This window comes from Stegodyphus dumicola, chromosome 8, assembly GCF_044657685.1.
Source record: "Stegodyphus dumicola isolate Sdum_Otavi_A_Nest chromosome 8, ASM4465768v1".
Lineage (NCBI taxonomy): Eukaryota > Metazoa > Arthropoda > Arachnida > Araneae > Eresidae > Stegodyphus > Stegodyphus dumicola.
In genome coordinates, this window is record NC_140775.1 from 126,315,958 (window position 1) to 126,336,517 (window position 20,560).

The 20,560-nt window shown below is 35.3% G+C and overlaps 1 protein-coding gene across 2 annotated transcripts in view; it reads right to left on the bottom strand.

Annotated features, from left to right (window-relative positions):
- The window catches only part of Pitslre (cyclin dependent kinase 11B pitslre), a 152,170-nt gene that overhangs the window by 115,834 nt on the left and 15,776 nt on the right, over nt 1–20,560 (bottom strand). For both annotated transcript variants that reach the window (XM_085822386.1, XM_085822385.1), the window contains exons 3-4: nt 8,882–9,009; nt 2,829–3,105 (exon numbers count right to left, since the gene is read on the bottom strand). In XM_085822386.1, the coding sequence (XP_085678512.1) occupies nt 2,829–3,105; nt 8,882–9,009 (405 nt within the window). The remainder of the gene's footprint in view (nt 1–2,828; nt 3,106–8,881; nt 9,010–20,560) is intronic.

Sequence of the window (20,560 nt, forward strand, 5' to 3'; positions counted from 1 at the left end):
TGTGGCAGTCATGATGCTATAAGTAAAAGTTGCTGCCAAGATGGTATAGTGTTAGTGACGCTGATTACAATACTGATTGGCCCAGGTTCGAATCTAGAAGAAGACATGGTTGTTGTGTCTGAGCAGCAAAGGAGCACTCAAAACACACAGTAAGCTGAAACTCCACTTAAGCTGTTGGCAGCAGAGAAGGGTGGGAGACTCTTAGGTAACCTTCCGGAGTGTCCTCCCTCAAAATTGGAGGAGAAGCTTAACAGTTAACAAGGCAAAGCAATACCTAACATATACCTACTTCTTCTAAGCCGTGGAGGTGCATTGCCTTGCACTATTTTTTGTCAACTTAATATTATGTTTTTGGATTTTCCTCACGGAAATTATATCAGAGGCCAATCGGTGATAAACAAATGTGGTTGCCACTGATTGGCTGATGTTGTGTATTTATATGCTGGAACTGTGAACGCAATGGGATTCACTGGTTTTTCTTTTCTCTTTGGTTTAAACGCAAAGGCTACTGTTGCAGCCTTGTTGTTTTAATTTGATTTATGAAATAAATATTAGTCTTATTTTTTATCAGTCCCGCTTTTTTATTTAAGAGAGGCAATGTATGCTTTTGTTACAAAAACAATTTTTTGAAAGTTGCACAGCTGTTTTTGTAAAAAATTTGACTTCAAATACAGGCACAGAAACCCTCTTCCCATTTGCACACTCTTATATACGTTTTAAACATTTTTTCTCCCATATACTTTTGTACCAGTGAAAAAATTAAAGGGAACATTGCCCACAGGAATGCACAAGTACAGGTTTTGTTTTAACCTGCACCTGCAAGGGGGGGGAGAGGATTCATTGAAAAAGACAACATTAGTCTACTAATGTGTTCATAAATGTCACTGAATACAACATTGTAGGTACTGATTTTCAGTACTGCAGCATCAAGGAAAGCCAATGCAATATAGCCTTGCTGACAATCTATGGTATTTCAGACATTTTTGCACCATATGTATGGATATCTGACATTCCAATCCAACAAAACACCAATTTCCTGAACCAGGGCATGTGATGTGGCTGTACAACAGTCATCTCATCCCTATCATCCAGTAATGACGGGGACAAGGTACCTGTCAACTCAAGAATTAGTAAGTGGAGGCCATTAAGATCCCACAAAACATTCTTTATGACCTTCCTGGATCTGTCAGTTGCAAATCTGCATAATAGTAATTGGATCTTATGCGAGCAGCAATTGCATAGTACAATAATCCACAGTCAAAGTAAGCTTTAATTTTCCCATTGCTGAAAAGACATGGAGATACAAAATCCTTTTTCTTACATGAAGCACACTTACATGAACCTCCAATGCAAAAAACAATGAGCAGACACAATATTCAAATGAAAAGCTGACATTTCAATCTACTGTATTACCATGAATATAACACAATAGTCTACTAACTCTAATTGACTTGCCCTAAATTTGAAGTCTAGGTAATGGAATGTAAGTTACTGGTTTGTCCACGCCTCCGCCCAACCTGCATAAAGACTCAGAACAACATGACAGCCACACCTCTACCCAAGCCAAGTTGGGGAAGTCCCAATTTATACAGTCAAAAGTCGTTAATCTGGACTCGTCGGGACTTTGGCGATTCCGGATCATAGATCATCAGTTTAAATCTGGTAAGATGGCATGCAGAAATTATAAAATTAAAAATATGAAACCGTAATTTATGAAATTATGTCAATTATGATCTAAAGGGTATCAAAATTTACAAAAAAAAAAAAAAAAAAAAAAAAAAGCTTAATATTTATTTGTTTACTTTATTAAACATTTCTTTCAATGGAAGTTGTTTAAGTTGCTTCATTTTATGTGATAACACTTTCTCTTTAATTCTATAAACATATATAATATCTTGTTCAGTTACAAAGTTCCGCTGTTCAAGTCCTATAATTGCTGTGTCGAGAACACCGACTAATTTGTCAATCGAAATTTTTTCGTTTTCAATAACTTCTGTGTCACTTTCTTCACTATCGGAAGCGAATTATAATGACGAGGAATTTGATTTAAATCATATCAAAGACGAAGTACATCGAGATGAAATACTACATTTAGTAAGGAATTATAAGCCAAATAAAATAAAAACATCTGCCCTGAAGATAAGGATAGTGCTGACAGATCAATTTCCAATTCACTGCGCGTCACAGCGTTCTCGGCGTTTTAAGGCACCATTACTCTTATTACCTATAATGTGCATTTTATGAAATGCTACTCATCTGCACATCCCAGCACATTGTAACTTTGACACATATTTCAGGTTTATTATGTGAGCAATTTTAATGATTAGCATATTGTCAAATAAGGTGAAAAATTAATTATTCTACACAGTAATTATTGAAAAAATTAAATAAAAGATAACTACAATTTGCATTCCCACAGAAAATTTTAAAGAAAACAAAGAGATCAATTATTAAGAAAAGCAGTGTTAACTGGTTTATGCAATAAATGATTATAAATGACTAAACATATGAGTATTTTGTGAATTAATGATAACTTTTTAGCACTACGATATATAAATTTATTCAGCTGTGCCACATTTTTTCTTCTATTATAAATATATATATTAGTTAGGAGATGGTATTAAATATTCTAATATATTTTAAAGCAGAGATAAGATCAGCTAAAATCTTTAAATATATAATTTGGGTAAGTGATTTGCACATATTTCATTATCAAATTTTTTTAAAAAAGGGAAGGCATTGTGAATTATACAAATAGTCATTTGCATATTATATTATATTATTATACATAAAAAAATCTTATACAATACAAAGAAGGTTTTGCTTACAAATGCCTGTCATCTTTAATTTTCAACTCTATGCTCCTGTCTCGAGGCTCACGGGAATCTTTTTTCGTTCTTATATCACGAACATCTCTAATATCAGGAATATCCCTAATTTCAACATTCTTCCTAACTTCTCTTTCTCTTATAGGGTCATCTCTGTAACGAACAGTTCTAGTATCCATATCTCGAGCACCTTTCCTATTTGAGTCACTGGCCCATGAAGTTCTGCTTTCTCGACGTGGGTTTCTGTCATGACTTCTGTGGTGATCTTTTCGTCGTGCTAAAAATATTAAATAAATGTCTTATTTAACAAGTAAGAACAAGCAGAACAAACTTTTTATTTAAAAGCCAAGTTTTTCAAAAACTAAATAACTTTCAACTATTAAAAAATACGACATTTGGACATCAGCTTGCACCTGCCAATACACTGATAATACAGCTGAAGACCTTTATTTTTGTGTGCTGTGGTAATCCTACAAGCTATGCTGGATTTTTCTAGAAGAATCAGATTTTTTTCCTAGAAAATTTCATTGCTTGGGGGGGGGAAGATGAGCAGAATTCTAAGAAAAGGATAGTAGAGCCGTGCCTACATATTTTTTTACCTAAGGAAAAGACGTAAATATCTCCTCTATGTAAAAGGCAAGATGCTCAGCTATTGGAGGTATGAAGACAGCATATATACATATGCAGTTACTTCATAAATTGTCTGTTTGTTTCATGAAGTAACTGATCAAAACAGTTAATGCAAGTAATAAATAATTCCTCACTAACTAGTTATTTCAGAGAATAAATATTTATTCTAAAAATTTGCTAATGATACACATTTAAAAGTGTAAAAAAAAAAAAAAAAGAAAAAAAAAAAAGAAAGAAAGAAAGAAAAAATATATACAATACAAAGTCTGAGATTCGGAATGATTTAAAATCTCAAAGCCACCAATCTTTTTTTCTGTATGCCCTTAAGCATGCACACTTCATTCCCCCCTAACAAAACATGTGGAGAGTCCCGATTCTTAATTTCACTTTGCCGCTAAATAAAACACCTCGTTATTGAAGAAACAATCACTTTAGTATAAATTGGTGTGATCAATAACTTGACTCCGTAACTGCATATCTGCTTGGCATACATCTCAAACCGAAATATTCTACATAGAAACATTGTAGATTTTACACCTACCAATATTATATACCCTTAATGCCAACCTGGTGAATCATTATTTATTATACAGTACAAAGTCCAAAATCCAGACTTGTCTGGACTATTATCAATTTAAATCTAGTAAGATGGCATGTAGAAATTATAAAATTAAAAATATGAAATCGGGATTTATGAAATAATGAAGTATTTTTATCTAAAGGGTATCAAAATTTACAAAACAAAAGCTTAATATTTATTTATTTACCTTATTAAACATTTCTTTCAATGTAAGTTGTTTAAGTTACATCATTTTTGCACTAATACTTTCTCTTTAATTCTGTAAACAGACATAATCTCTTGTGAGTTACATTGTTGAAGTCCTGTAACTGCTGTTTCGAGAATTCTGACTAAATTGTCAATCAAAATTTTCTCGTTTTCAGTAACTTCTCTGTCAATTTCTTTACTATCAGAAGCGGTATTTTCCGCATCTAGAACCATACTACAGATGTTGCCATTCATTAATTGATTGATGATTGAGAAGCATTGTCATTGCACTGAAAAATTTTTGTATATCCTCTTCATTTAATACCGCTTCTCAACATTTATTTACAAAATCCGTTAATTGGAAAATTTCACCTTTGTTTTGCGATACCTGAAAACCTTTAAAATTGGCGGCTATCATCATCAAATTTAGCTATCCTTCACTATACATATTTGGCTATGCATCATGAGCTTGGCAACTAATGACAAGTTGTTCCGTCAAATTTTATCTTGCTTCTATCGCACAGAGAGAATTAAGCCTGAAATGTATTAGTTTAGTTATTTATTATACTTATGTCTATTTCTTGCACATGCTTAAGGCTTATCAGATTTCTGAATAAATTTACACATATACTAAGCCTTATTGAAAGCCGGTGCTAGATATCTTATCGCCTGATGCCAGTCTCTGTGGGTCCTAAATTCTGCAACTGAGTGCGTCCATACTAGCCCTGGCGCTGTTTCTGGGTTTATGCAAATAACAAATTAGTTATTCTTAATTCAAATAGCCCTAAATGTAATCTGTGGGTCTATGAGTATCATCAACAAAATCTATTTTTTGAATATGGAAAGAAAGTTTTGGTAAATTTTTCCTTGTCAACATTTTTTAGCGCTTTTAACTTAAATCTGTAATCAACGCCAAGCATAATGTCAACATAAAAGGTTACCATATTCCTTTATTAATCAATTACTAACATTAAAAAAAATTGTTCAGGCATTGCTACACGAGTCATCATAGAAGATGTCAGTCATGTTTTGATAAACATGCAGTGATGAAAGGAAAGTATAATAAACAATGATTCGCCAGGTTGGCATCAGATCAACAATGTATCTATGTGGAATGTTTGGGATTGAGAATTGTGCCAAGCAAATATACAGCAACAAAGCCAAATTACTGATCATACAAATTTATGCTAAAATGATTGTTTCTTCAATAACAAGGTATTTTATTTAGTGTCGAAGTGAAATTAAGAATCGGGACTCTCCAGATAATAAAATATATACGTGAAGGGGGATCAAATGCGCATGTGTAAAGCATATGAGAAGAATTTTGGTTTTGAGGTCCGGATTTTAGAGCATTCCGGCCGGATTTTAGAGCATTCCGGATAATGGATATCTAGATTTCGAACTTTGTACTCTATTTTGCTTTCATCACTGCATGTTTATCAACACATGACAAGGAATATTTTGCCAAACATCTCTTATTCACAATTTCATGCTGGTGTTGTCCATGCATCCTTTCTTATGAATATGAATGAAAATGCCATTTAGAAGATTACATTTCAGCATCATCTTTCTTTTGAAATTAACCATGCGTTTTCATTTTGTACCATCCACTAAGCAGGAAAGCACTAAGGTAACATGAGATTTTTCAAGACCTGTGTTTTTTTGTGAACTGTTTTTGTTCCATCACATCAATTATTTTATTTTTATCATAATCGAACATTACTGAGTTTCATCTATATTTCCAATACGTGAGAGTAAATATTTTTTTGCCTTCATAAGTCAATAACATAGTTCTGAAAACTTATCAATTTGTTCAATCAAATCTTTCGGAAGCTTTAGCGAAACTTTTGTTTTTTCTAACAGAGCTAAATTTTTCCATGTCGTAAACTGACTACACTAACTTAGTGCTCTTTAAAGTCTTCACTTTCATTTGTATTCTTTTTTTGCTTGCTTTAAAGCAAATAAGCATATGCTATTTCTTGCTACAATTAAATCATTGTTGAACCCAGTTCGCAACATTTTCTTCTAAAATATGCCACTTCATTACTCCTTTATGCAATGTACATTTATTTTGTTATACTAATTATTGTGATCTGTTTTCTTCTACTCGCATATGAAGCTTTCACTTACACCAAACATCCTTGCTGCAGCACGACTTCCATTTTCTTTCACAAATTTAATGACTTTGCATTTGAAATCAGTAGTGTGTGTATTTCAGCTAAAAAGCAAATGTGATTAATTGCAGCCTCTGATGTTAACTTCAAAATCGTGGTTTCAAATGACTTCATAAAGAGAATACATCCAACTTTTAATTCCACGAATTCTTTCTGGTCATAAATACGAGGCGTATTCGGAAACTAAGTACCGTTTTGAAAAAAAAAAAAAAAAAAAATAGTAAAACAATTTTTTCGAATCCAATTTTACTTTTACATGAAAATACATGTCTTAAACTATTTTTCAACATAGTTTCCTGCCAATGATCAAACACTTGTCATAGCGGGTGACCAGTTTTTGTATACCATCGTCAAAGAAACTTCCCGCCAGTTTCGATAACCACGACTCCACAGCATTTTTCGTGTCATCGACAGATCCAAAGCGATTGCCACCAAGCTCGCGCTTCATGTGCAGGAACAAGTGATAGTCGGAAGGCGCCAAGTCCGGGTTGTACGGTGGATGATCGAATTGCTCCCAATGAAACTGTCAAATTAATGATAGAGTGACACCACCAGTATGGGGCCGAGCATTGTCATGGAGCAACACAATTCCTTTACTGAGCATTCCTCTTCGTTTGTTTTGAATGGCACGCCTTAGTTTTGTCAAGTCTCACAATATCGTGCCGCATTAATGGTTTCACCTCTGGGAAGAAATTCAGTAAGCAAAATGCCTTTCCTATCCCAGAAGACAGTGCACATGATTTTTTGTGATGACACTGTCACTTTGAACTTTTGTTTTTTCGGAGAATGAGTGTGTCTCCACTTCATTGATTGTTATTTCGATTCTGGTGTAAAATGACACACCCAAGTTTCATCACCTGTCACAATTTGGTTTAAAAAGTTTTCTCCCTCATCACTGCACCGCGTGAGAAATGTCAGGGCACTACCAAGTCGCTTTGTTTTGTGAACATCAGTGAGCATTTTTGGAACCCATCGGGTACACAGTTTGCGATAATTAAAGCGGTCAGACACAATTTCGAACAAAACAGTACGTGAAATTTGTGGAAATGCCTCTGAAAGAGTTCTCATTGTGAAGCGTCTGTTCTCATGAATTGCTTCATCAACTTTCCTTATCAAATCATCGGTGACAACAGAAGGCCGACCACTCCGAGCCTCGGCGTGGACATTTGTTCGACCTGCATTAAACATTCTTACCCACTTTCTCACCATTCCTTCACTTATCGCGTATTCACCATAAACTTCTGTCACTTGACGATAAATTTCGGCCAGTTTAACATTCCTTGCATTCAAAAATTTAATCACGGCACGAATGTCACAGTCAGCGGGAGAACTAATTGTCTTAAACATTTTGAATGTGCACAGCAAACTGAAAACACAATATAGAGCAACCAAAATGGCGACAATTGAAAGTCAGTGAACAAAAAAAGACTAGTGCGCATGCGCGGGACGCCTACCACAGCGCTGTTACAACGCTAGAATGAAACGGTACTTAGTTTCCGAATACGCTACATACATTCTTATCCCAAATCACGTCTCCCTTTTCTCAAAACATTAAAATAACATTCTTAAGCCCGATTGCATTGAATACAACCCACCTTCTTTGCAGAATTACTATTTACCCCCCACACATCTTGTTCCCCTTATGACTTGACAGTTCAGTATACTATCATTTAGAAGCCAGGGATAAATGCTTGAATGCTTTGAAAAATAACAGCATCACACATGCATCTTTCAGGTTTCTTTGTAAAGAAAAAGGTGCATATTATACAGAAAATAAACTTAATTTTTTTTTTTTTTTTTTTTTTTTAATGTAGTTCAGAAAATGTTAAATTGCCGTTATGATGAATCCGATCTATATTTTGCCGCATTATGAAATCACTTGAAATTTTGATAGGTGCAGAATACTTTTAGGAAATCAATTCAGGTGAATGTAGGGGGAGGAGCAATAATATAACAGCTGTAAAGATATATGTGTTCAAAATATGTGTTTAATGTCGAACATATAATGTTCGCCATATTGAAATGCTGTTTAATATAATAGCAACAGCGCCAAAAGCCTTTGCGCATGGATAAGAAAATAAATGAGAGTATTAATGATAGGTTCACAAACTGTCAAATAAAGAATCAAAGAGGTTTCGGCAAACTGATAGCTTAGGTGTTGAATCTCAGTTTGAACATAATTCGTTTAATTACTCTGATGTTATGAAACTATCTGAAACAGAAATAAAATTTAGTGGTACAAAATATGAAATTAGATAACCATTTAAAATTAAACCAAAATTAAGATGACAATTTTAACATTGCAAAATGAAGACTAATCAGTTTAAAGAATAGGTTTAAGAGTAACTTATCTTTTAATGAAGAATATGAAAGGATGCATACATATGTTTCTGAATCCGGTCCTGAAGACAGAACAGTAATACAAAATTTGTAACAATATAACAAGAAAAAACAATAAAAACAGTGAATAATAATGAACTTACACTCATGTTTTCTTGAATGCTTGCTCCTTTTCTTATCATCATGACGAGAGCTCATATTTTTAGATTTCAGCAATGCTTGAGGTGGTTTTATATCTAAAGAATCATCCCGATCTTCTTTCGAGCTTTCACTGAAATTTCAATTTCATTGATGATATAAATAGAAAATTTAAAAATTTATACAATTTAAAATCATAATAAATTTATCCAATTAAATATCATATAGCAAAATTTTTAAGGGTTAGAGAAACACTGTTCATTTAAGTGAACTACCTACTAAGCAGGAAAACTATTATGAAATGCTCAAATGAATTTCTTAAATGAAACTTTTTTTATTTCTATTTATTATTATTATTATTGTAAAATCTTATTTGATTTTACTAATTTTTAAATATTTTATTGTCTTCCTCCTTCCCCAGGTTAATACTATTTATTGCGAACATTTTTTCAATTATTTAAAATCATAATTACTGATAAGCTTATATGAAATCTAATATCTGATAATCTTATATCAAAAAGGAAAGGTTCTTCAGAATGCTATGGATCAGATTTAAAACATTTTTGCAAATTATTCTTATAAGCCAACTATAAAACCAGTTTTCCTTAACCTGTGTTCTAACACAAAGAAAGGCAGAGTTAAGTTTTGAGAAAATTAAGGTACTTACTGTCCCGTCGACAGTGAAACTGCAGCCAAGCGGCATGATTCAGCGCCAATTATGGATAAACATGATGTCTAACAACACACTAAGGATATCTGTGTTTTCTTTTGATGTAACTTCAAATGCTTCTTAAGAAGCCACCTTTTGATAACCAAGCATATAAATCAGATGTTACTGTTGTATTTTTCCTTAAATTTTGCATAAAAATATTTGAAGGCTTTAGAATTACACTTATGACTGCACTCCAATTCGTTTACAGCTCGCCGAAAGAATTAGCATCTGTTGCATAGGGAAAAAAGACAGGTGGATGTGGCTGACAAAACAGAAATAATTGAAATAATCACTTGCAAAGAGTTTACACTCAAAAAAGCATTCTAAAGAGAGCTTCCAGTTAAATGAATGAGACTAATAAAATAACAGAAATTGGTGAAAGCCTTTTCATGAAGCATAAAAATGAAACAGGTTGGATACTTCCAAAGCAGTGGCAATTTGGTGGATTGTGCAGTAGCTGACAAATGTTTTATTGTAAGAGTTGCAGGCAGAAGTGCAGCTCAGAATTCCACATGAACAACTATCCCAACTTTGGCAGGATCTCCTTCAACTTTCATGGTTTGATGATAGCCAAATTTCATGGTTGATGGGACAATATACGAGTACCAAAATTAGTGAAATTAGAAAGATAAACTGCTTTAAGGTAACAATAGCAATCCATTGAACTTGGCCCAACCAGGTGAAAGACGCATACAAAGTAATTAAAATGTTGGTACTCTTCTGTTAGCAGGACCAGATTCAGAAATATATGTATGTATGCATATATATGGGGTTCGTGACACTTAGCCAACGGGGCACTTAACTGACACCAGTTAGCCGACAGGACATTTAGCCGACATGAACACTTAGCCAACGGACATTTAGCCAACACGGACAGTTAACCAATAAGACAGTTAGCCGACAAGACATTCAGCCGACACGGACAGTTAGCCGACAGGACATTTAGCCGACAAGGGCACTTCGCCAACAGGCCATTTAACCGACACTGACAGTTAGCCGACATAGACAGTTAGAGCTGACAGGACAGTTAGCCGACAACGACACTTAGCCAACACAAAGAGTTACCGTCAGGACATTTAGTTACGGGACATTTAACTGTCAAGACATTTATTTAGTCAACAGGACACTAAGCCGACAGTGACGTTTAGCTGACACGTACCCAATAATTATTTAAATTTACTATCAGTTACAAAATTTTTCGACTTATCCGTAAGTTCAATATTTAAGTTATTGTTTTTTCACTTATCAGCAAAAGTCATTTTTCGTTTCTTAAAGGTCTCATATGTGCTTTAAATTCTTGTGTAATTTAGCATTATTTGATATGTATCATGCTGTTTTGGTGCATATTGGCCAAATTGAAAAAGCGCTGAAATTTCTCGTCAGGGAATATGAATTATATTTTGAAAGGAAAACAGACATTTTTTTAGCTAAGTGCGGCGGCCACTTAATTACATTTTAATATGATCTTCAAAAATTATACGTAAAGCTTCATTTAATCTACTGAGTTCATTTGAACACCTTCACATCATTAATAATTTTTCTTGTTTACTTAATGACATTAATTTTCCAATCTCGCTCTTCTAAATGCTTTCAAATTTCTAATACCTTTACGTTTCAGGCCCACCAGCAGCCGAGCGGTAACATCGCTGAACACTGGTAGTTCAGTCCGAGGTTCAAAACCCGCGAACGGGCTGGCTGCATGGGTGATTCCGTGGTTTTCCCCACGTGTAACGTGTATACGAGACAGTTTCCCTTTAAAGGTCCTCCACGAAGGCATCCTTCCCTTAAGGCAGATAGCCCTCGACTGCTTTGCTGTAATCTAATAAACCAAACCAACCTTTACATTTCATTACTATTTAACTCATCACATCATATTACATTCTTTCCTTTACAAAAGCATTTGGCTTCTCCCACTAATGAAATTTCCTTTCCCTGTCATGAAAAATCTGAATAATGCAATAAAAATTGATATTCTTGAGTTATACTTTTTTATAGAAACATATGGTGGTAAGGGTTAGTTTAGCAAATATATTTTATTTTGTTATGAAAAACAATTTTAAAAAGAGAATTTTTAAGACAAGCAAATGTATAAATTATTTGTGACCTCCATAATTTGCAGTTCATGTCTCCATTCTTGAGATAGAAATCCTGTAACCTTTTATTGGCCACACCTCTCACTTAAAATACTTACTTAGGTTAATGTTTACAGCACTAAATTTGTGCATAATGTTTAATTTAGAAGTAAAATATTCTTTAGGTTTTGTTTCATTCATAACTGAAGCTGCAGAAGGAGGGGGCCACAAACCAAGTAGGCGGAGCAAAGCGTCACATCCTGAAATGTCACTGTAACGTGGTGCCATCTATCGATGCTGGATTTAACTAGATTAGTCACGTAAATACATAATATTATGTACTATATTTTGAAAGTCGCGATGTGTAATTTTCAATGTAATATCTTATATTAATGTTGTTCTTATAAAATATAACTTTTCGCAATATCTGTTAAAAATGTATAGATTTTCATTTCATTTTTAATTAATTTTATTTTTTCCTCTTTCATTCCTTCTCTCTCTCATTTTCAGTTTAGGTAATGGGAAAATTTTTGGTGCCCATTTTTCTGAATGCATTTATAAAGTTCTAACCTAAAATAGCAATTTTCATTGGAAAAGACTCGTTATATATCACGTAAAACAGTCAGCCTGTTTCTGTTAGGCTCGGCAGAGACTGAGCTTTAAAGTCATGAATCCTGGTGGTTTGGTCCGAATTTCGAATCCCGCGAACAGACAGGCTGCATGGGTGTTTTCGTGGTTTTCCTCATGTGTAACATGTATATGAGCCAGTTTTCATTAGAAAGTCCTCCACGATGGCATCCCTCCCTTTGGCCAGACGGCCAAAGGGAGGGATGCCATCGTGCCCTTTGACTTTGCCATAATTACATAAACAATAACTTACTTCTGTTAGGTGGCTGCAAACTTGGTTTGTCGCCCTCTCATTCTGCAGCTTCAGGTATGAATAAAACAAAACCTATAGAATATTTTACTTCTAAATTAAACATTATGCCCCAATTTAGTGCTGTAAACATTAACCTAAGTAAGTATTTTAAGCTAGATGTAGAGGTCACAAATAATTTATACCTTTGCTTGTCTTAAAAGTTCTCTTTTTTTAAATTGTTTTTAACAACAATATAAAGCATATTTGCTAAAATAACCCTCACCAATATATGTTTCTATAAAACAGTATAATTCAAGAATAACGATTTTTATTGCATTATTCAGATTTTTCATGACAGAGAAAAATTTCATTATGGGAGGAGCCAAACGATTTTGTAAGGGAAAGAATGTAACATGATGTGATGAGATGACTAAAATAGTAATGAAACTTAAAAGTATTGGAAATTTGAAAGCATCTGAAGGAGCGAGATTGGAAAATTAATATCATTAAGTAAACAATAAAAATTACTAATGATGTGAAAGTGTTCAAAAGAACCCTGTTGATTAAATGATGAAGCTTTATGGATAATTTTTGAAGATCATTAAAATGTAATTAAGTAACCTCCGTACTCAGCTAAAAAAAATTCTTTTTTCCTTTCAAAATTTAATTCATATTCCCTGACGAGAAATTTCAGCGCTTTTTCAATTTGGACAATATACAGTGGTGGCCAAAATTGTGGACACTTCAGGAAATTTTTATGTTTTTTAACTTTGTATGCTTATAGAAAATGTTACGTTTTGCAAAATGCAAACTTGCATATATCATTTTAAAGAGAATTTATTACTGAATTCAATACAAAACACAAAATTCAATTATTTGCAATACAAAAAAGTTATATGTACTTTAATATAAATAAAAAACACAGTTATGAAGTGGTTTGTAATATCTAGCTTTCCTAGCCAATCACTGTTCTTGTTCTGAGAACCAATCAAATGGTAGTAACTGCCAGTAGAAGCTGACATCATGTTTACACAATAATTAAATAATGAAACAATTCATTATTTTGCTTTGTTCTGTAGAAGGAGGACCTGTTTCTTATACAGTGCAATTACAAGTAGGAATTTTTGTAAAAATTTTTAATATTTAGTCAAGAAGCAATGACATCAAATAAAAGAGTAGATTGGACACCTAGAAAGAGATGTAATATTATTTTGTTATGAGAAAGTGGTCTTTCCTATGCTGAAATTGCAAGATAGATGGGTGGTTCAGTGACTACATCTGGAGTCCGAAAGTTTTGTTTACGATATCAGGAGACAAATTCAATAAAAAGCAAAGAAGGAAAAGGCCGGAAAAGGTGCACCACATCTTTTGATGACAGAAGAATAAAAAGACTATGTCTCCAAGATAGAAAAATGTCATCAGCGGCCATCAGAAGTGATCTGAATGATCCTGGTGTTTCTGTCAGTTCAAGAACAATCAGGAGAAGATTAACAGATGTTGGATTGAGAGGTAGAATTCCACGAAAGAAGCCTCATCTTAATTTTCAGCAATGAAACTAAAGACTACAGTGGGCAAAGGAACACATTAATTAGACAGATGATCAGTGGTCACAAGTTATATGGATTGATGAAACTAAGATATCGTTATTCGGTAGTGATGTGCGAAAATATGTAAGACGTAGAATAGGAGAAAAGCTATATCCTGACTGCATTCAAGCAACTGTGAAGAACCCAGTTAGTGTTATGATTTGGTCATGCATGTCAGCAGATGTTATTGGTCGCCTTCATGTCATCGATGGGACACCGAATGCCAGAAAATACATTAACACTATTCTAGAACCAAAACTTCTACCTTCCATCAGAGATCTCTTTCCCAACAATGTTTCGTTTATTTTTCAGCAGGATTCTGCTCCTTGCCACATGGCCAAAATATCAAAAGAGTGGTTTCGTACAAAGAGCATTAAATTGTTGTCATGACCAGGAAACAGTCCTGACCTCAATCCTATCGAAAATTTGTGGCACCATTTGAAAACTCTTGTCCGAATGAGGCGCCCATTAAATAAAAGGGAACTAACTGAGGCTATAATTGTTTCTCGGCATCATGTAATAACGAAAGAAGAGCTTAAAATTCTTGTCAACTCATTGAAACCTCAATGTGAAGCTGTAATCAAAAATAAAGGGTACCCTACTAAGTACTGATAACTCACTGCAATCATCACTATCTAATGTATATCGATAACTATTATTGTTTAACTTTTTTTGTATTGCAAATAATTGAATTTTGTGTTTTGTATTGAATTCAGTAATAAATTCTCTTTAAAATGATATATACAAGTTTGCATTTTGTGAAACGTAATGTTTTCTATAAGCATACAAAGTTCAAAAACATAAAAATTTCCAAAAATTTCCACAATTTTGGCCACCACTGTACACGAAACGGCACGATAAATATCAAACAATGCTAAATTAACGCAATAATTTAAAGAACAAATGAGATCTTTAAGAATCGAAAAGTGAATTTTACTGATAGTGAAAAAAATAACTTAAATATTGAACTTATGGAGAAGTCGAGAAATTTTGTAATTGATAGCAAGTTTGAATTATTATTGGGTACGTGTTAACTAAATGTAACTGTCGACTAAATGTGTTGACAATTAAGTGTCCCGTAGCCACTAACTCTCTGTGTCGGCCAAATGTTCTGTCTTCTAAATGTTCTGTCAGCTAAGTGTCTTGTCGTTTAAGTGTCCATGTCGACTAAATGACCTGTCGGCTAAGTGTCCGTGTCGGTTCAATGTCTTGTCGGCTAAATGTCCTGTTGACTAAGTGTCCATGTCGACTAGCTGGTGTCGGTTAAGTGTCCCGTTGGCTAAGTGTCTGCGACCGATATATATGTGCGTATGTATATACAGTGAAAACCCTTTAACACGAAACTGAGCGAAACGAAATAACTTTTTGTGTTAAAAGAATTTCGTGTGAAAGGATGTTGGGAAAAAAACATATATTCCACAAACTTAGGTTTAACAGAACGCATTTTATTTACATAGATATGCATGTATTTAATAAAAATCAATGAAATAAAAACATCCACGAGAACTTAATAAAATTTCATACAAAATTTACAACTTTTTTTCTGAGAAACGAAACATTTATCGAATTTTTGAAAAATAATCTGATATTTTTCTTTGCACTGTCCTTTTTAGCATCAAATTGTTAACAAATTGTTCAATGTTGACCATTTTGTTATTCATTTCATCATTGGGGTGAGTGAGTGAGTGAGTGATTATGGCGCAAAACCAGAGATGATTATGACGCGCCAAACAAAAGATAAGATGATTACAATTGATGACATTAAAATTCAATAAATAAAAACAAGTAGATAAATGTACCAAATCCAGAGGATGAAGTCATATAAACACAGGTTAAAAGCACATATTAAAATTCAAGAGACAGTCTTCAAAACAAATTACATTTGGTAATAAAAGCCAATATCTTTTAAATAATAAAATAAATTAGAATTGACCTCTCTTCCGATTAAACGGTCGAGAGGTAAGTCACAGCTATTAAAATATTTCTGGCGAAGACTATTAAAACATGGACACTCAATTAAAATATGACGAACAGATAAACAAACATTACAGTTAAAACAAACAGGCTCATTTTCAGCTTTTAAAAGGTAGTTATGTGTCACTCTAGTGTGACCAATTCTGAGGCGAGTCAAAAGAACTTCCTCCTTACGATTTTTGGTTAATTCCCAGTGCTCAATTCTAGGTTTTACATGTCTTAATTTATTTTGAAGCTGAACATCCCAAAGTTGTTGCCATTTTTTTCGGATCTTTTGTTTCACAACACAACAAATGTCTGCAAAAGGGATGAGACGACTGGACAGTTCAACAGCACATTTTGCTGTGATATCTGCCAGCTCATTCCCTTTTATTCCCACATGCCCGGGAACCCAGCAGTACAGGATATCATACCCACGATTCATTAAGTTTATATGTATTTTGAGAATATCCACTATTACTGGATTTTGAGTATTAGGAAAAGCTTCTATTGATTTAAGAGCACTATACGAATCTGTATAAATTATAAACTTTTTGTAGCAGAGCCTTGAGATGTATAAAAGACTATAATATATCGCAGTTAATTCGGATGTTAAGACAGAGAAAGCATTGTGCAAGCGTCTGCCCTCCATGTGGTCTTTAATTACATATGCCATCCCCACATGATCTTTTGACTTGGACCCATCTGTATAAACTGGAAGATAACTGCTATATTTGTTCCTGTGCTCAGCGAAGAGTTGTCTGTATATAATCTCGTTAGTGCTTGCCTTCACATGATACTTAAAAACATCAAGAAGCTGAATCCGTGCATTTTCCCAAGGTGGGATTTCAAAATTCTGTACTGCTTGGGGGTGCATATCAGAGAGGGAAAGTTCCTCAATGACAGGGCGAACTCTTAAAAGAAATGTAGGAACACAAGATGGACGTGTTTCAAATAACGCGTTACTCACATCATCAAGTAAGCACAGCTTATTGGGATGTTCAGGTTGGGATAGTATATTAAAATATTGCAAAAGGGACAATTGTTCACGCCTCAGATAAAGTGATGGTTCATTACAGTCAACATACAGGCTCTGGACAGGAGAAGTCCTGAAGGCTCCTGAACATATCCTCAAACCTTGATGGTGAACAGGATCCAGTTTTAACAAAACAGATGACCGGGCGGATCCATAAACAACTGAGCCATAGTCCAGTCTAGAGCGGATAAGCGCTCTGTAAATGCGAAGCATGGAGCAACGCTCTGCACCCCAGGAGGTGTTCGCCAACACTTTTAACGTATTTAGTGTTTTGAGACACTTCTTTCTCAGGTTTAAAACATGAGAAAGGAAAGTCAATTTCTGGTCGAACGTTACTCCTAAAAATTTTACTTCGGGCGCAACTGGAATAATTGTACCATTTAGATATAACTCAGGTTCAGGATGGAGACCTCGCTTCCTACAAAAGTGCACGCACACAGTTTTCTGTTTCGAAAAAGTAAATCCCTGTTTGTCTGACCATTCTTGGATCTTATTCAGAGCCATCTGCAATTGCCTCTCTATGTATCTCATGTCTGCTCCTCGACAGCTAATCTGTAAATCATCTACATATAGTGATCCTAAGATGGTGTGAGGAAGTTCTTTTAATACAGAATTTATTTTTAAACTGAACAGCGTTACACTAAGCACACAGCCTTGAGGCACACCCTCTTCCTGTTGAAAAACATCCGAAAAAACAGAGCCAATCCTTACTTGAAAAGTTCTAGCGTTCAAGAAATTCTGTATGAAAATTGGTAGGTTGCCGCGCAAGCCACTCTCGTGAAGATCCCGGAGTATACCGTATCTCCATGCCTTATCATAAGCTTTCTCAATGTCGAAGAATATTGAGACAAGGTGACTTCTTCTGACAAAGGCTTTCCGAATAGATGTCTCTAATAGAAGCATATTGTCTACGGTCGTTCTCCCCTGTCGAAAACCGCTCTGATAAGGCGATATAATATTATTCTTTTCCAAGAAGTAGACTAGGCGGCTGTTTACCATCTTTTCAAACAGTTTGCAAACACAACTGGTAAGGGCAATTGGCCGATAGTTCGAGGGATTCCTCGGGTCTTTCCCTGGCTTCGCAATAGGAATGACAACAGCTCTCCTCCATGCACTGGGAAATGTACGCTCCTTCCACACTCTATTGTAAAGTGTGAGAAGGGCACTCAGTGACTTATAGGACAGATGCTTTAGCATTTCATAATACATGCCATCCAGACCCGGACAAGACCTATGTGTCTGCAACAAAGCTCTCTTTAATTCAACCATAGTAAAGTCTCTATTGTACGGCTCAAAGTTGGAAGAGTTGAAAGCGATGGGATTTTTCTCAGAGCGTTGCTTGATAGAAAGAAATGCAGGTGAGTAATTTCGGCTGGAAGAAACGGCAGCAAATGTCTCACCAATTGTATTTGCAATTTCTTCTATGGAGCTAATCACTCGGCCATCTTTTTCCAGAAAGGAAAGTGAGTGGTCTTTATACATTCCGCATGCTTTTCGAACTCTTTCCCAAACCCGCTTACTAGGCGTAGAGGATGTTATTGAGGACACATATGAAATCCAGGAATCCCTCTGGCTCTGCCTTCTTACTTTCCGTGCATTTGCTTTGGATCTTTTAAAAGCTATGAGGTTTCGCAGAGTAGGATATCTACGAAAAATACCCCATGCTTTTTTCTGTTTTTTCAGTGCTTCATGACAGTCGTGATTCCACCATGGTTTTGAATATTTTAGTAGTTTTCCTGATGTTCTAGGAATGGAGAGCATAGCTGCCTGAATAATAGTATTAGTAACAGCTTCAACAGCGTCATCGATATGCGCATCTTCTACCATTTCATCTGTGAGCTCTGCAATGGAAGAGAAGAGTTCCCAGTCTGCCCTGTCCAGTATGAATCGAGGGGATCTCTTCGTGCAAGAGACACAAAAATAGGATAATGATCGCTGTTGTACAGGTCATTTCCAACACTAAAAGTGCAAAATGTCAACAGAGATGGTGAACAGATGGCAAGATCGAGAGCGTGGAATGTCCTTGAAGGCTCATGGAAGTATGTATCTTGCCCATTATTTAGGAGACAAAGGCTGTGATCTTCGATCATCTGCTCAATTTGTCTTCCTCGGCAATTTGTATCTTTGCTACCCCAGAGTGGACTATGGCCGTTAAAATCTCCTATTATAATATAATGCTCAGGCAGCTGCTCTATTAGATTATTTAAATCTTGCTGATAAATGTGCTCATTTGGAGGCAAATACAAAGATACAAATGAAACAACAATATCAAAATTTATTTGAGTAGCGACAACTTGGAGGGATGTCGTCAAAGGAAGTACATTTGAGGGATAATCCAGTGAGGAGAGGAGACCTACTCCTCCACTGGCACGCTCACCTGCAAGGTTATCCTTCCTGACGAAAGAAAACCTCCGAAGTTTTGCATGGTGTTCTGGTTTCAGATTTGTTTCCTGTATTGCGAAGCACACAGGGTGGTACACATTTATTATAGATTTGATGTCAAGCAAATTTCGGTGGAAACCGCGACAGTTCCATGACACGAGGGTGGCCATTATGAATGGTTTTTGTTTTTCCTGTGCTGTTCTTTTGTTTTTCGTGGAAGTAGATGCCTGGGAAATTCCAGACCCTCTTCCACTTCCATAAAGTCTGAATCCGCAGATTCAGAAATCATGTCATCAAGAGAGCTATTGCTGCGACTTCTATTTTTATTTGATATTTTTTGTGTGGCAGTTTTCGGCTTACTTTGAATAATTGTTTCTTTCTTTTGTACTATATGAGTTGCATTTTCTTTTTTCTTGTTGGATGTAGACGGTTGGGTTTTATTTGGTAGGGTCTGTGTGCCTATTGATGTTTGGGTGGCGACTGTACGATATGATTTAACAGCACTGGCGTATGATGAATTTGGTCGAAGCTGTGTGCTCTGGACTAGTCTTCTGGCTTCGGCGTAAGAGATGTTCCTAGTAACTTTTGCAGTCTGGATTTCTTTTTCCGATTTCCATTTTGGGCACAAGTGAGAAAATGCTGGGTGGTCACCCTTGCAATTTATACATAAAGGCGCAGCGGTACAATTATCAGAATCATGGCCAATCTGTGAGCATCGGGCGCATGTGAGGCTGCCACGACAAGACGTCTTAGAATGGCCGAAACGCTGGCATTGGAAACATCGCATAGGGTTTGGAATATAAGGTCTTACAGGAATATTTAGATATCCGGCCTTAATATTCTTAGGCAGATCAGGCGTGTTGAAGGTAAGGATCACGTGTTTCGTGTCTATCAACTTACCTTCTTTACGCATCTTGATCCGCCTTACACCGCAGACATTTTGTTCGGATAACTCAGAAGCGATCTCTTCTTCAGAAACATACAGAAGGTCGAATTCTGAGATTACACCACGACAATAGTTCAGTGACTTATGGGGTGTTACAGTGACATTCGCTTGCCCAAGTTTAGTAATCTGAAGTAAAGA